This window comes from Aplysia californica, unplaced genomic scaffold (genome assembly GCF_000002075.1).
Source record: "Aplysia californica isolate F4 #8 unplaced genomic scaffold, AplCal3.0 scaffold00004, whole genome shotgun sequence".
Taxonomy (NCBI): domain Eukaryota; kingdom Metazoa; phylum Mollusca; class Gastropoda; order Aplysiida; family Aplysiidae; genus Aplysia; species Aplysia californica.
This window is the reverse complement of record NW_004797274.1, coordinates 530,232-548,619: the sequence shown is the minus strand read 5'-3', so window position 1 is coordinate 548,619 and position 18,388 is coordinate 530,232. Positions and strand designations below refer to the sequence as shown.

The 18,388-nt window shown below is 37.7% G+C and overlaps 1 protein-coding gene across 1 annotated transcript in view; it reads right to left on the bottom strand.

Moving 5' to 3' along the window:
• LOC101861248 overlaps positions 1 to 18,388 on the bottom strand; it is a gene marked incomplete at its 5' end in the record, with an annotated part of 93,215 nt that overhangs the window by 68,314 nt on the left and 6,513 nt on the right. The window contains 13 exon segments of the mRNA XM_035968678.1: positions 231 to 431; positions 2,597 to 2,848; positions 4,093 to 4,332; positions 5,421 to 5,612; positions 6,561 to 6,764; positions 8,509 to 8,712; positions 9,452 to 9,634; positions 10,419 to 10,610; positions 13,846 to 13,968; positions 15,065 to 15,250; positions 16,218 to 16,403; positions 16,929 to 17,102; positions 17,512 to 17,733. Coding sequence (XP_035824571.1) covers positions 231 to 431; positions 2,597 to 2,848; positions 4,093 to 4,332; positions 5,421 to 5,612; positions 6,561 to 6,764; positions 8,509 to 8,712; positions 9,452 to 9,634; positions 10,419 to 10,610; positions 13,846 to 13,968; positions 15,065 to 15,250; positions 16,218 to 16,403; positions 16,929 to 17,102; positions 17,512 to 17,733 — 2,559 coding nt within the window.

The window sequence follows — 18,388 nt, the reverse complement described above, 5'->3', positions numbered from 1 at the left end:
TGTGTGTGTTGGTTCGTGTGTGTTTGTGCGTGTATGTGTGTGTTGGTTCGTGTGTGTTTGTATGTGTATGTGTGTGTGTGTGTGTGTGTGTGCGTGTGTGTGCATATGTGTTCATGTGTTTAATAAACAAAGAGCAAAAAGTAGAATGTCTTTAGAGTCTTAAAGAGCAACCACAGTAATCTAAACTTTAATAAGCAGTCTTGATACATATGATATATTTCTATACTGACCAGCGCACACTGGCACGTGCTCCACATCGAAGCCTACGCTTGGCTCACACGTAGTATTGAACTGTTCATTGGGGTAATCTTCATAGAAGTAGTACCCTGGTGGGCAGGTAAAAGTACAGGTGTAGCCTCCACTCTGTGTTGGTACGCACGATTTCTCCGTGTTGGGTGGTGTAGTCAAAGAGTCCTCACCACATAGTTGAACTGGAGAGGAGAAAACAGGGAAACAGGTCACATTAATTCCAAAGGCATTAGGCAGTGTGGTCAAAGTGTCCTCACCACATATTGGAACTGGAGAGGAGATAACGGGAGAGTTTAGTTTAAAGAGAAAGAGTTACGGCACTTGTAACACAAATAAGTCTCATAAGCGCTGAAGATTAGAGGTGTTATGTGGTGTGGTCAAAGTGTCCTTACCACATATTTGAACTGGAGAGGAGATAAACGGGAGAGTTTAGCTTTAGTAAAAGTTTTGCAGTACTTGCAACACAGCAGGTCATACAAGTGCTGAAGGTTAGAGGTGTAACTGGAGAATACCATGCAAAGAAAAGGAGCAGCTATAAGGGTGATAGACTTTTAATAAGATCAAGAGAGAAGGAGCATAATAACAGGGAGGACTTGAAGAGAAACACATAGACTAAATAAAGGAGGTTGAGGAGGTAAAAATAGTGCTGAAGGGTCAGTCCATGGATAGATATTGTGATGCTAGAAGTAAAGTAAAGCAAAAAGTAAACTATGACTATGTCTTTTCTAGAATATCTGAGGGAGAGTAAGAACATTTACATAAAAAATAGCATGTCTTCACAAAGCTGAACTAAATGGGAAGGCATTAGCTACATATCACACCTGAACACCAGCACAAAGGCAACCAGGTAGGCCAAACAGTTGTAAGGTTAATCTCTGACGCCAATCTCCTTCTAAAAATATTCTAATCCTCTTGGCAAATGAATATCTTCTCATCACAAAACAGAGAGAATGTGTTAAATTTCATAAATCACCATTTGCACTTAGGGTTTTAAAAAAAAACAACAAAAAAACCCAACAGTTTACTCTCTCTGGGCTCTATCTCAGGATAAAGAACAATAAAACAAAACAAATGAAGAAAGGAATGTTTCAAGTCACACATCATCATCATCCGGTGTCTTGCCGACAGGCGTGGGCGATCATGGACCTCATCTTCACTCTGTCTTGCATTGCAGCAATGGTGTCTGTTGTTCTTGCTGCTCCTAGCCATGTTGTCATCTTGTCCAGTATCTTTTCCCTCTGTCAGCCTCAGCCTCTCTTTCCATCAAACTTGCCTGTTATTACAATGTTCTCCCATGCTTCTTTCCGCATTGTGTGTCCAAAGAAATTTTCATGTCGCTTTCTTATACTCGTCATAAGCTGTCTTCGGCAATTTGCTTCAACCAAGACTTCTTCCTTTGTTTTTCTAGCTGTCCATGAGATACGTAGCATGCATCTTATAAACTACAACTCTGTCGCCACAATTGTTCTCTCCAGCTGTTTATTGATTGTCCATGCTTCCCCCCCGTATAATAGGATTGGCTCGATGTAACTTTTCAGTACTCTTTTTCTCGTTTCCAGTGACAGATTGATGTTTGTGAGTATCTGTTTCATTTTGTGGAAGGTTGTTTTTGATTGGCAAGTGCAGCTTTTAATTTCGGTGTGACATCTCCCATCTGATGATATAATGGTCCCAAAATATTTTAAATGTTGTACTTGCTTGAGGGTGGTATCATTGATTTTGATATTGCATGTTGGGGATGGAGTTTTTCTACTTATCACCATTGTTTCCGTTTTCTTGATGTTTAGGCTTAAGCCCATGTTGTCACTCTCTTGTACGATGACATTTAAAAATTCTATAGGTGTTCTTCATCTTCTGCTATTAGGAATGTGTCGTCTCCATATCTAAGATTGTTTATATTATGTCCCCCTATCGAGATACCTAACATTTCTTCTATGTGTCTCATGATATTTTCACTAAACAGGGAGAACAAGTCTGGAGAAAGCACACATCCCTGTCTGACTCCTCTTTTAATCTGTATGTATTCGCTGATGTCGTTTTCTATTCTCATTGCAGCAGTTTGATCCCAGTACATGTTCTTGATCATCTTTAAGTCCTTCCTGTCAATATTGAGGACTTCCAGCCCGTCGATGATCTTGTCATGCCTAACTTTGTCGACATGTACTATGTTTTACGTACACACATGTCTATTAATTTTTAAAATGCGATATCATTTTGAATATAATACGCCTTGAGCTTTTTTTTAGAAAATGGAAATTCATAGTATAAATTATATTTATTGCTAAAATATGATTAATTTGTACATCACAATTAAATTCATAACACCTTTACAATCTAATTCCTTCACCTCTAGCTTCGACTTGGAACAGACATGAAGCAGTATTGCTTGCCGCATCATACACAGTGGCTTGGATGTCAAACACAGAGCCAATGTCGCTGTAGCTCACTGTGATGTTTGGCCGGGAGAAAGCAGTGAAGACAACAGCGTTATCATCCGAGGAGTCGATCAACGAGTCCATGAATTCGTAGTCGACCGAGTTTCCCAGTGTTACGTACAGAATGACAGGATTTGGACACTTGATCACTGGCAATGTGGTATCTGAAGTAAAAATTCAAACCACTATTGATGAAAAAGAAATTTTTAACGAACTAAATATAACGTAATATAAGCCACTGCTGTTAATGAAAATAAAACATTTAACAAATTGAACAAAAACCATCCACAAGCACTTTGCACTATTTAGGTGAATCTATTTTTACTTTTAAAAAAACAACTTAATGCTTATTGAGGATGAAATGACAAAGGTGGAATGAAAAGGGGAGGAAGTACCTAAAATACGAAATATATAAAATGCTCTGAACTATCATCTTGCTCTTTGTAACCAAGTAAAGTTAACAAAGCTAATGTAAAAACTTTAGACTTTAAAAAAAGAGACTTTAAACTTGATACAGAACATTCTTATTGTCTGAAGAATGATGACAGTAAACAGAGCCAGTTATGCTACAATTATCTGAGTTCAACGCCTTCAAGGATAGAGGTACGGCAGCCCAACTTGAGAACTTAAAGTTGTGTCTATGAGTCCTGGCACATAGTCAAGTTCGACCTTGTATCCTTAGAGTATTCCTTAGAAGTAATTTTTCTTCTCTCCAACAACTCACAATTTTCAGACCATATGTGAGGCAGCATGGTGAAATCAGGCTCTCGTCAAAATAATCAAAGTGAAGAAGCTTGCATTTTTCCGCAGGTTTGTGAATTTTTATCAAATGTTTGTTTTTTGGTTCAACACCTTTCATACCCTCATTTCTGTGTGAATTTTTCTGAAAAACTTTGATTAAAGGCTCAAAAAATGTAAATTTTCTGTCACCACGGACTCTTATTAAACTAAGGAAATAACTAATCTTTGGCTGCCATTTTCTCACTAATTTTACCTCAGAAAACAGGTGACCCCCACATCATTCTTTCGCAAATATCTCAACTTGTATTCAACATGAATGGATATTTTTTTCACTCAAATAAAGACAAGTGAACAAGCTTTAAGATGTTACCAATAACACTCCATGCCCAAAAATTGACGAGAGCCTGATTCCACTACGCTTCTTTACATATTACTTTTTCTCTTTGAACATGACGAAAAATGTCCTTTCGGACCCAAGATTCAAAATATCTTACATGAGGTAGGTATTAGACAAAAAGAGTAAAAACATTAATCGGGACTTTGGGCTTATAAAAGTGAACATTACAGCCGATAGTATGTTGTAAATGTGTACATTTTATACCATGGTTTTACTGTATTTGAAATCACAGATGTTGTAGTACAATAGGAATGGTCACAGACATCTTACCCAGAACAAAGAAACGCTTGACACAGGTGTCCGTCAGTCCCTCATGATCCCTCACAGTGTAGGTGACATTGAGGTCATTGGCCAAGGCTTGACCAGACACAAAATAAGGTGGATCTACAGTAAGCTTGGCCCAGGAACCTGAATTGTCCGTCGCTTCAGGAGACGGTATGACAACCTCGGAGTATCGCAAGATGGAGCGGTCTTCGTCTTCACAGTTAATGAAGAGTGGATTTTCCTGGTCTGAAATTGCAAGTGCATATGATTAGTTATTTTTATAAAGATTGTTTTCCTTCAAATAAACAAAACCAAACTTTTTCAAGCTTAACATATTTCTCGTGTTAGAAGCGTAATGATCGCCTAGAAGCTACTTCAGGAAAAGGGTACCTTGATATCCCATTACGGTAACATTCTTTTAAATTGGAAGTGTTTTTTGGTCAGGTGGGAAGTGGTTTGTTACCAGGACAATACTGGCATCATAGTATTCTGAATTACAATCTAAAAGGCACCAAACCAACCCTTTGAATAATTCAAGAAGCAGCATAAAGTATATAAAATTCATTCAACACTCTTATTATTATTGCAACGAGATGGTATAATGTGAAATAAATGCTCCAAAAATGAGCTCTCCAATGTAACCCAGAAGTCATAGCCATCAGTTACAACACATACATGTTTTATTCTTCTTCTTTAATTCAGGGTGCAAGCTCCTTTGCTCAACCAAATTGCTCTCTCTGGCCTTTGTGCTTGGCAGAGTGGCAAAAGCATACACTTTGAAGCTATAATTGTTTACATCATATTCTATAGCTAAGCATAAGTTCATAAAAGGAATTAGGTCAGGCGTCTCTTTTTAACTCTACCATTCCATGAATGCTTTCATTTGTATGGGACTTTTTCATAAAGACAAACAATTTTAAATTAAATTATCTCGTAATGGACATACATAGCTAAAAAGAAGACCACTGCCCTATCTTGTTTTCTTTCTTACTGTTCCTACCTCTCTCTCTCTCTCCCTCACTCCCCCCCTCTCTCTCTCTCTGTCTCTCTTTCTCTCTTCCTCCCTCCCTTCCATCCCCATCCCTCTTTCTTTCTCTCTATCTCTTTCTATCTCTCTCTCTCTTTCTCTCTCTTTCTCTCTCTCTCTCTCTCTCTCTCTCTCTCTCTCTCTCTCTCTCTCTCTCTCTCTCTCCCCCAAACACACACGCACATGCATACACACACACACACACACACACAGACACACACACACACACACACACACAGACACACACACACACACACACACACACACTCACATGCAGAAAATAAGGAATAATATACGGTGCACTAACCAACACAAACAGGAGGAGGTGCGCTCCAGTCCAGAGCTACACCGTTCTCATCGTTCTCACATCGAAGCTCAACATTAGGCACAATGTTAAAGCCCTGTCTGGAGCAAGAGTAACTTGTGGAGTTGTTGAATTCGTAACCTTCTATGACCGTATTACCATCTGGAACTCTGCCCGGGTCAGGACAGTAGCCATCTAAAAGCATTTGGGAACAAAAGCAGCTTAGATTTAATTCATGCTTGTGGAAATCAAATTGCGGTAAAGTGACACAGAAAAGGATAGCCATTGATAGGAAATTGTTAGGCAATGTATTTCCTACCAGGACTGATCAATGCAAAGTAATAATTATAAAATGCTCTATCAACATAATAGTACTGCTAGAGTAAAAACAGTTCCCAAGGCAGAAATAACTAAAAGGAAAAGAAAAAAGTAAGACATATAGGCCCTACTGATATCTCTGAATCAGAAACACTATCAACCGTTGCACCCAAATCTGTCATTTTCAGGCAGCATTTTTGGGGGGAAATGTAAGAGAATTTGAGACAAAAAAAAGAGTTTCATTCTCTGCTGTCTCTCATAGCCACTGAAAGCCATTTGTGGTGCTCTGTGGAAAACAAGTCATTTGTGAAAATAGAAAAAGCTTCTCCAAAGAAATATGAAATCTATTGTATCATCGTATCATATTGCAAAAGTGAGCTGTAACTCTTTTATGACTTCTGAGAAAAGTAACACTCACAAGTGGACCCATAATTGAAAAATACTCACGCAGGTCATTTTATGTACAAAGTAGTGATATAAGGAAAGAGGCTGGGGCATTAGGGGCTTATAGTTAACAAGGGTAATGACATTCTCTCACAATTTTTTAAATATGCCTTTCTCTTTCAATTCTAGTAAGAGTTTTACACCACTTGTACCCCAAATAGATAATATAAGCGCTAAAGATTAGAGGAGTTTCTAGAGTGGAACATACAAAGAAAATGAGGATAGATAAAGACAATAGATGTTAGGTAAAAAATAAGGAGCAGCCCACACTAGAGCACCCGCCAACCACCAGGAACTGACTATTATAGGCACTGGACTACAGTCAAACAACAATCAACAATAAACACAAAAAAAAGAAGTTCCCATTCAGCACTAACTTACAGATGCAATCCAGTTCTCCCAAACTCCAAGTCCCGTTGAGCTGGCATGTGACATTAGATTCCTGATCATCCCCACGTTTGAAATACGGGAACTTGCAAGCAAAAACAAACTGGCTACCAAATGTTGTTGAGCTGTCTCCAGGCCCCAAGAAAAGGGCTGCTGCTCCTGTCGGTAGGTGGACTTCGGGGTCTCCACAGTCAATCTCTGCAGTTAGGAAAGGAGTAAAAGCACAATATATTATTTAATATAAATAACATAGCAGTAGATGTCTGTTTGTTTTGGGGTTTTTTTGGCTTTTTTTGTGACACAGAAAAGGATAGTCATTGTTAGGGAATTGTAAGACAATGGTTTGGTTTTTTTTAGTTTTTAAAAGCATTTACTTATGGCATTTGCAACACAATTAGGTCATATAAGTGCCAAAATTAGAGGTGATACAAGAGGGTAACATACATAAAAAAAGAAGGAATAAGAGAGATAAAGATGATAAGGAAAGAAGGAGAAAACCACACCAGAGCATCCGCCAACCACTTACGATGTCTGTTCTTAAAATCATTAATTTCAAAAAGTATTGTTCGGGCTGTATATACTTTCCGACAAAGCAAAGATATGGCTTTTTGCGGCTCAAAGTATTCTTTTTTTCTTCAACTACAGAGTCTTAGGACTCGCAACAACCCCCTATTTTCTGATCAGATTACTTTTTCTCTTTGTATAATCTGACAGAAGATCTATTTACTCAGACTCTGATATCATGATATATATAAAACATGAAAGATCCTGAGAATAAAATTAAGAAAATTCTGATTTTTCTCATTACAACCAGAAAGGAAAATATAGTCATCTAAATGGCTTGGGGACAGAAAGGAAAAAAGTGTGGTCAGAAAAGAGTTAACTAAATTCGTATTACAAAAGAGTACATGATTTTCTTAAAACTCTAAATTTAAGAGAACATTTGTAACTACTTTTCCACTACTTGGTAAGCACTTATGTCTCTCTACTATAATTCCCTTGTCTCAACTATTGCTTTAATCTACCTAATCAGTAACTCATGGAACATACAGCATTGAAGCATGCACGCTGGTCCTCAACATGATCCTCTTTATTATAATAACAATAACAATAAAAATAACTATAACAATAATAACAATAATAATAAAAATAACAATAATAAACTGCATTTAAAGACTTAAGTGAAAAAAACCAGAAAGTCACAATTTTTTAAACAAGTATTGTTTTCCTTGTGTGTATTCTTAACAAACTGAACTATCTTCTCTGCAAATGATCCCATGGATAACCTAGCTGAGTCCTGTCGTGCTATGAAAGGAAAAAGAAATATGAGATATGGACCTTCAACTTTTGAACTTCCATTTCTCCGCTTTATTGAATTGTGACTCATTTCCTTTTTTTCCACCAAAGTCTTCATTTGTATAGCACATATATATCCATGTTCAACAGAAAACTCTATGCGCTTTTTAAAAAGCATTATAAACGACCCATCACACCCCCTTTCCACACGAATTGTAAGATCACGCAGCGGCAGATATGTACCTCCAAAAACAAAGAAAGAAAGATATAAAAGAAGTTTTTTAACATCTAGCATAAGGCTTTAGTCAGAATGAGCATAGATGTGTGCTGCTCTTAGAGTATGTATCTATATAACTCCAAAGGTCTAGTATTTAAATTCCTGCATGTGGTTGAATGATGAATTTGATGTAAATGTACATTTTGTCAGCTTTACTTCTCTTTTCATATTGAATTTTAATAAGAGTAATATATAATTTAATTTTTTTAATGTATACCTGCACTGCATGTGTTTTTACGGTCCTGTACAACCAAGGAAAATTTCCCTCTGGGATAATAAAGCCCTTTCTTATCTTACCTTATCTTAATCTAACTCATTACCCCAGCTCTAGAACATTCAGAAACATTCTGAACTTTATAAAATTCTCACCTCCACATTCATAACTGTCCCCCTGCAGCTGGTAGCTGAGGGTGGTGGGGTTATAGACACACTTCCTGGACTTAGTGGTCACAGTAGCACCACCAATCCGACAGGTAATGCTAACCGTTTCTCCGTAGTTGACCGCTGTTCTCGGATTTATGGCCAGAGGTGGGTTGTTCAAAGTTGGAAGTACATCTGGAGGACACTGAACGACTAGAAGAAAGGGGGGAAATCAAATAAAATGATATAATTATTTCACGGATGAAAGAATGATGTATTTAACCCCTTCACTGCAGTACCTGAGAATTTAGTAATAGAGCAGGTCTAGGAGAAAAAACACTTTCCTGCATCTCATAAATGGTTGCTTTTAAGTACAAGCGGGCTATCCCCAAAAATGCTGTTTTGAAGTTTAGAAGGTAAAGTTTTTTGCCCCTTGTTCAGTTTCTTTAATAGACAAGGAGAGTTTTCTCTATAACCAAACAAATATACACACCAATGAAACCAAAATTCTCCAATATGTAGGGAAATGCCCATTTTTGGTGTTGGTCATGATTTCTGGAAACCCGTGAAATCTGGGTTATTCCGCTTGACCTTAAAAGCAATCAAATATCTCAGTTTATAGGCATAACAATTTATTGAAGGCTACTGTTTTGTTTGAATTAAATTATGTCATTTTCATTTTACAGCTAGCAACACTATCGAACAGGATTTTTAATGTTATATTGAAAAGATGTGATTTGTTTTCCTGTCTTGAGAAGTTTATTTTATTGAGGAACTCCATCTTTCTGCTAGGATGCTGTACCCCATTCAACCTGGGTTGGCCCTTACAAAGAGTTGAGGAAGCCTGCCTCCTAAATTATCTAAATCGCAATGAAGGAGCTTTTGATTTTAACTACCATTTGAAATAGCCTCACAAAAAAGTGACATCGCTAGGATCTACAACAACTCTTACCTGTACAGGTGGGAACTCTTGGCGTCCAGACCCCAGAAACATCACAACTCGCCGTATTCACACTTCCTAGTGGCACAAAACCAATGTCACAACCAATAGTGATGCTGTCTCCAACATGATACATAGTTTGTGGTTTAGTCAGATAGCCATTAACAACCTCGCCTGGATCAGGACAAAGTTTTGCTGAGAATCGAAACAAAAACAATTCATCGTTAAAATTGTCTTTACTATGAGCTGAGAAATTTTTCTGTCATAAGATTTCTCAGCAATCAAAAGTATTCATTTATTGCTAAATTATGATAGAACTTCTCCTGTAGTATACTTGAAATCATTCAGTGCATTTTCCCTTTCTTATTGTAAAAGTTTAATCAAATAACCATTTTACTGTTAATATAGTTTACTACTAGCAGAATTTCTTTAAATGTTTGGTATTCACAGTGAAAGATGAAAGAGCAGTTTGTATTTCAGTAATTTAAAAATGTCAACCAATGGTGAACAGGGTATGTGTCTGGGGTGGTCGTGGGGTAAAATCCTAGGAAAAAGCAAGACTGATCTGTATGTGAAAGTGAATTGGGACAATCCTTGTGGAGTTGATACAAAGACAGGTTCATTGGCAGAGACTAAATACAGTATTTTTAAAATGTCGCTAAGTAGCAGTTCACAGAGAATTGTAATGAACACCTTGCGTCAGAAACAGAGAAGGGATGATATAATACATTATGTTGAAGAAAAAGTAGAAAGAAAAACAAAATTATTGCACCCATCAACCATCCACTGGTAAACAGAGTCAAAGGCTGGAACAAGGATACAACATGAACACATTTGCTGCTATAAACAACATCAGACTATAATCACCATTAGCTGTAAAAATCTGGCCTATTTCACTTGCTGCCGAAACAACAGACTTCATTCTGAAGTTATAAAATGAAGTCATTATTCAAAGTTTAGAAGATCACTTAGCACTCACAAACACAGCTGTGATTGATCCGGTAAACGTCTCCAGCCTTGAGTCCTGTCTCAGAACTGGGGATCTCGTATCCATTGAGCCCATCAACCGTGTACAGAGAGAATCCATTTTGGCAAGAGCACACGTAGCCCCCATCAATGTTGTTGCATATTTGACTGCATCCGTCAGTGTCTTCTTCACACTCATCTATATCTGGAAACACAAGCAAAAGACACAGAATTATTTCAGAATGGCGTTAATCATTGAAGTTCCATCCACAAGCATTATTGAAACAGTATCAAAATTACACTATTTATTCCATAACTATAATTTCCAGACTATGCTGGGATTAAAGATAAAGTTTTACGGTACAGATTTCTCTGCTTCTGTTCCTTGCTGCTGTGTGGGAGATACTCCTTTCTCAACTCCTCCTATGTCACATACTTGACCCCTCATCCCTTGTTGTAAGTAAGATAATGTAGTACTGAGGTGCCAGTATAAAAGAAACACATCGGTGTGTTGATCCTTTATAAGCATTGGGCAAAAGTAAGATAGGCAGGCAAATGGGGATAGAAAGGCAGTAATACTGGGTGCCCATTGCGGATGGGATCAGGTCAGGTTGGGTCGGGTCGGGTTGATCGCCGGACTTGTCACGTGAAAACAAACGCTTGCGTTTTTAAGGCAACGAGTTGGCAGCGCGATTGGCTTGTGCCACGATAGTCACTTTACACCCAACCCGATCCCCCAACAGGCACCCCATATAAGACCTCTTCTACCACCCACTCTAAGCATTAGTCACCATATACTTAAGTTATGGATTAATGTTCCAAAACACATTTCATTCTGTCAATAAAAAGGGATAAAAACGAAACAATATTAGCCAACTCCCTAATTTAAAAAATGCAACAAAACCAGAGCCTAGACTGATTAAAATTTGTTTCAGTAAGAGTTTTTCAGAACTCGCAACATAATTAGATCATGTGAGTGCAGAAGACTAGAGGAGTTACCAGAGAGTAACAAACACACAAAAAAAGAAAAGATAAAGTCGATAGATGTTTGATTGGAAATAAGGACCAAATCACACCAGACCATCTGCAAAACACCCTCACTGATAAAAAGAGAACTAAGACAAAGCCATATTATGATACCATTCCACTAACTGAAGTACTGCTTGCAAATGCAGAAATCCCTCTCAAAATAGATGGTACCAACTTGAAAAAGGAGAATAACCCAGTATATCTTGGAGTACAACTTGACAGCAAGCTCAACCTGAAACAACACACCAACAACCTTAGGAAGAAGGCTATGAAGAGACTTAATCTCATCAAACGACTTGCCAGTACCAACTGGGGATCAGACAAGAACACCTTGAGAGGCCTCTATTTAGGATATACCAGAGCTGTTTTTGATTATAATCTTGTTCTACAAAACATATGCAGTAAAACTTCAAAGAACTCAATGGACACCATCCAAAACCAAGCTCTTCGTCTTATCTCTGGCGGAATGAGATCCTAACCGACTGCAGCCGGTGAAATCCACACAAATATTGAGCCATTAGAAACTCGAAGAAAACGGGCAGCTTTAGAAGTATATGAAAGATCTAAAAGGCTAGAATATAACCACCCTAATAGAGTCCTTGTTGACAAGTGGAAACCTAATCAAAGATTTAAAAATACAAAATCTGTACTTGACACTGTTCTCAATCTCCAAGAAAAACATCACCCCCCCTGAAAGACGAGAACCTCTGGAAAGAGTTCCCTCAACTCTCACACCACATCTCACCCATAGCAAAGCCAGAAAATAGGAAAACACTTTTGGACAAGAGCAATAAAAACATATATCCTGTAGCACTAAAACATTCTGCCCTTGAAACAATTGATTCCTATCCACCAACATGGATCCACTCATACACTGATGGATCTGCCTTTAAGGCAACAATCAACGCTGGATATGGGTCAGTGATCAACTTGCCCAGTGGGATAAAAAAAAGAAGACTTCAACTCCAGCGGGTCCTTCTGCTCCAATTTCATTACCGAACAACAAGCTATCACCAACACCACAAACTACATAAACTACTTGTTTGACACTTACCCACTTGCTACCACAGACATCGTTATATTTACAGACAGCCTTTCAAAACTAGAGACACTTGAGAGTGGGACTGATGTGAACAAAGATATATTGCACTTCATTTGGAGTCTACATAACTTGATAAGTAGGCACCACATCAGAGTAGTCCTACAATGGATTCCTGCCCACACTGGGATACCGGGAAATGAAAGAGCTGATGCTCTGACAAAGAAAGGAGCTAGCCTCCCTCAGCCTGAAATTCCTACGAATTACACCACCTGCTGCCAAATGATCAAGTCAAACCTCAAGGAAGAGTGGATGAATGATTGGGCCACAGGTACGACAGGAAGGAGGATGTATGGCTACATGAATAAACCACTGGTCAAAGATCCAATCAATGAGTTGAGGAGGGGAGATCAATCCATAATCTTCCAACTTAGAACACAACATGTATCCCTCAATCAACATTTCAACCGAATTGGAGTAAAGCAGTCTGCTGCCTGCCCACTATGTGACTACCCCTCAGAGACAGTGGAACATCATCTGTTCTTCTGTAGAAAACTAACTGATTTAAGGGGATGTTTTCTTCCCAAGCTACCCCACACATCTAATTGCCTCTACTCCTCAAGACAACAATTAGAACAAACATGCAACTATTACCAAATGGCATCATGCAGAAGAGTTAACGCTCAGATGCTACTGGATCGCTAACAACAACAACAACAAGTACACCTATAAATTATACACAAAACTGTAGCTTTAAAGGTACAAAAAAGGTGTCAGTCATAAAGTAATGGGATAGAGATTTTCCATAGACTGACTGAAAAAATTCAACACCCATACAACTCTGTAAGAAGTAAATTTGATCTTTCAGACAAAACTTTTTGGTAGGCGATTTCAGTGCTTAAAAAGAAAAATATTAGAACACAAGTATTATTATAATCTGTCTTCACTGTCAGGTTTTAATCGAGGGATCTTTTGAATGAGAGGCAAATATTGTATCTCTAGACCACAAGAGCCCCCCCCCCCCCCTCCCGAATCCCTTATTTCTATCTTAACCCTATCCGTAGGTAATGTTTTACTATTGTATCCATACAACGTGGGGAACTCTGTGCCACCACTTTCCATAGTGGAAATTTACTCGTCAATCCGATCCGAACACTTTAGAAAGCAATCTGTCAAAATGAATTTTTGAGAAATACTGAATGTTTCAAAGAGATCTTCGTACTAGAAGCATTCTAAAATGAAAAGAATACAACCCCGAGGATACAAAATGACCCAAAGGCGTACGGATAGGGTTAAGCACCACACACAAGACAATCACAAAACAAAATGACCAACATTAAAATGCCACAAAGCAAGGGATGGACCAACTTACCAATACAGAGTGTGCCATTCCGCCTAAAACCTTCCCTGCAATCACACTGATGTGTACCAATCACACTTGTACAGACCTCATTGGCAGTACAGGGGTTGCTTGAGCAGTAGTCAAAACTGGACACTGTCAGTGAAATAGAGCGGAACAAAAGCATCTGATTTATACTCAGTCAAATAGGAGGCATAAAAGCATCTGATTTTTACTGACTCAATCAAACAGGAGAGATTAGTATCTGTGAAGAATATGAGACTCACATGTTCATTAATTAAATCCAAGCTCTTTTTTTTCTCTTTTAGTAAAAATAAAAGGTGTAACTAGAGAGTAACATACAGAGAAAAGAAGGAGAAGTGACATGAAAAATGGGTCTTTTATAGGAAAAATTTTAAGGGGCAAACCACACCAGAGCACCTGCAAACCACACACAGTCCTAACTCTAAATTACTGTGAAAGAGAAAAAAATATATAAGTCACAATATAAGTCAAACAGCAAGTGATAAATGAGCACCTCAGTGAGTGAACATGAGTGAGCACATGTGAAGGGGAATGTATCTAGATCTATATAAAAGTGGACTTGGGAGGCTTTGTGCACAAACTCCTCCCTTATTACCTGACCCATACCTTTGAAACTTTGCAGGCATCAACAGCATCTATGTGGCTAGGACCTAACTTTAAAAAATCGACGCAACCTGCTTCCCCTGATTTTTCCAAAATGCTTTGTTTCGTCCACACAGAATCTTGGGAACATCCGTCTTCTAAGACTCTTTCGCAAACAAGTGAGGTTTCCGTTCATTATCCATGCACACTGGTTCCACACCTTTGAAATTCTGGAGTGTACAACCACAATAGCGGAATAGAGAATCAAGCTATACATCTATTTTATATTTGGCAACTTGGAAACATGTGTGTCATTTTTCTCTCAAGATTTATTGCTGCATTCCACTAGAGTGTAAATGTAGTAGGCCAATGACCTTCAGTTGATGTTAATGCACCAATTTATCCTTTCATCGAAAAAGGGCCCAGCTAGTTTATTAAATACAGATGTGAGGTTGTTGACTGAACCAGGGCTAGTGAAAAAAAAGGACACGGACAATTCACGTTGACAGCAATGACCCCAAAATACTAATGAAAAAGAAACTAATATTGCGCATCTTTTTAGTAATTTAAAATTTATTGAGCAGTCAAGCTATATCCTATCCCTCTGTATCTAAATCTTTAGTACCTTCACACACTGGAAGCACACCAAACGTTTGGTCTGCACCACAAATGATAGACGCAACTCTGCTCGCGGTTCCAGCAATCACATATCCCTCATTACAGACAACTCTCAGAGAACCTCCAAATGAAAAGAACAGCGAGTTTGTTTGGACAATGGCTTTATCAACTGTGGGCACCACGCACTGCAATCCTGAGGAGAATGAGGGAAAATATATCTCAATTTCAAGAAAATAAAACATGAGAAACAAGTAGGGTAACATTTCAAAGTATGCAATAATAATAATGATAATAATAATAATAATGATAATAATAATAATAATAATAAAAATAATAATGATAAAGAGCATTTATGCTGCACATTTCCATTTTCTAAAAACTGTTCAATGCGCCTTACGTTAATAAAAATATCACACCTTAAAAATTAATGGACAAGTGTGTATGTAAATCATAGTATTATTCATATATTATATGTATATGTACAAACATTTCTATGAGAATAATAGTCACGCGGTGAGCCTACCAATGCTTTGCCTAAAATTATCAAATTAAATGCAATAAAAACTCATGAACCATCACAAGTAACGGATATTTGTGAGGCATGCTGACAAAATGAGTTACTTCCCAGATTTCAACCCTATGGATATAGATATGTCAAAGTCATAGGTTGATTGTGTACAAAATTTATTAATATGAAATGATAAAAGACATGGTAAGTTTAAAGAAAGTGTTATCAGTTGCAAGTCTATAAATCTGACCTATGTGTTGATTCTTGGCCGATATCTTCATTCACTGATTGCGAGAAGTATCTCATTTTGTCAGCACACTTCACATTTGATACTAAAACTTAAAAGCAGTTTCCCTTACAACAAAGCAATCTCACACTAATATTATATATCACCAAACAGTATATTATAAAGCACACATTTTATGGTAAACTTAATGAAACGTACAGTTTATCTCTAATTTCATACTATTCAAAGAGAGAAAAATTAAATTTGTAATGTAGTAAATGTAAAGAAAAAAAAATTGTGAAGGCAGTAGAGCTAAATAGCCAATAGGATAATAAGTATTTAAATTCACTTTCTAGGGCTTATAAAACTCTAGTAGGTCAGTAAAATTAAAACCGAAAAATAAACTATTCTGTTCAAGCAGCTCACTTTTACAAACTGGAGGGACCTCGCTCCAACTGCCAGTGTCTTGGCAGACAATGATAGGGGATCCGGAGAGCTGATACCCCGGAGGACAAGTAAAGTTATAGATGCTGCCTGCACTCCGGCCATTGCCAGTCACGAGCGTCTCCGCAGCTAGCGTTGAGGCCAAGTTCAGAAACTGGCACTGCACCTCTATATCAGGGGGAAGAAAGGAAACATATTTATCAAATCTGAATAGGACTCCAGTGTGTTGTAACAAAACTAAAAAAAAACCCAACAAATGTACAATATGTCAAAATGTAATGCTAAGCCTACAAGTAGGATTCAAGCTAATAAATGATACAAAACTGGCAGCAGTTTAACTTATTTCTACATAGTATAAAGACAACATTATTTTAAAGAATAATGAACATCATCAACTAATAATTATCCACTTGATGCCTCCAATACATTTTGGCCTATGACCGCCTAGTTCATCTGTAATCATTTAACACTTTAATGTTTGGCGTCACAAAAAAGACATATTTTTAAAAGGTGATAGACAGAGTTATCAAAATAGAAATAGAAATACTGGTTGAACACTCTAAAGACATTTTCTTCCCAAATCCTTGGGTGGTGACTTTCCCATAAAGTAAGCCAAAAAAAAATAGTACTCATTTAAAGCTATCAATTCTGATAAATGTAACAAAGTACACATCGTATTGCTCTGCTGCTTACCAACACAGATAGGAACATTGTCCCAGAGTCCGTTTATGTTGCAGCTCACTGTACCAAGCCCTTGCAATCGATATCCATTTCTACATCGATATGTAACCTGAGATCCATACACAACTCCAGTCCCAGACTCAACGTATCCATTGGTGACGGTAGGGGGTATATCACAGTGTCTTCCTGTTCAACGACAACAGTACAAATATTATAAAGCATTTCCATATATATGCACATGCGTATATTTTTCACTTAAGGCCTGATGTAAAACATGAAGCATAAGAACTTTTAGAATAATTATTCATTTTTCTTTTCACATTTGAAGATTGATATTAGCATGGAAGTTGCTTTAAAAGTTTCATGGATATCATCTGAGACACATCTCGTATAATATTTTAGTGAGGAAGGATCTGAATCTAAAAATGACTCTCCTTGAAATTTAATGCGCAGACTTTGACTGCACAGCAATACACTAGCACTTGAATCAAAATCTGATACGATTTCAACACACCCCGCTAAAAATCAGCTCAGCACACCTTCCTGTTCTCAAACAAAAATATTTCAGTTAGCAGATTTGCTTCAGCAAACTTACGAATGCAGTTTGGAGTATTTTGGACATTCCATTTGCCACCAAACAAACACTCCAAGCCTACTGTCGTTTTGCTCTGCAGACCAGCTGGACTGTCCTCATAAAACTCCTCATTATCAAAGACAAATCCGGCATCGCATGACACCTGAATGGTATCTCTGTAGTTGTAAGAATCCTTGCTAGGTTGAACGACAGTGTCATTGTTGAAACCTGGATCCGGGCAACCTAGAAGAACAATTTTTAAAGACAAATCGTTAGACTTGAGAGCTCAGCATCATCAAATTAAATAATGATAATGATAGGCCTAATAATAACTGACACTTGAACATTCTATTCAACCTGGAGCTGGACTACCTAGAAGAACAATTTTTAAGGACAGATTGATAAACTGGAAAGCTCAGCATCATTAAATGATTATAAATTCATAAAAAATGTACTTTGTACAGAGGGAATTTCTTCTCAACATAGCAAGCTCTACATATATATCTATGTACTTTACAATCTTTAATAATTATTATTAATTATTACCCAGCAGACCTGATAGCATTCTGAAAAAAAAAATCTCAACTTCCTGGGTTGCATACAGTAGGCCTACATAGTGCAAGCTGCCATTTTACTGTTTTTACAGGCGCTAAGCACTGGAATGTAACACACAGGCATAGGCCTACTAAACAAGAGCTTTCACTGGCTAAGGCCGAGTACTCATTCAATAGGTGAAGTGAAGAAAATTTGTGTTAAGTGCCTTGCCCAAGGATATAATGTCGGGCCCAGCACTTGACGTCACGATTTTGAGTCCAGTTGCCACTAGACTGCCGATGCCACATGAGTTGGTCAATCAAAAATTCTGACAAACCGTTAAACCCTAGACCCCATAAATTAT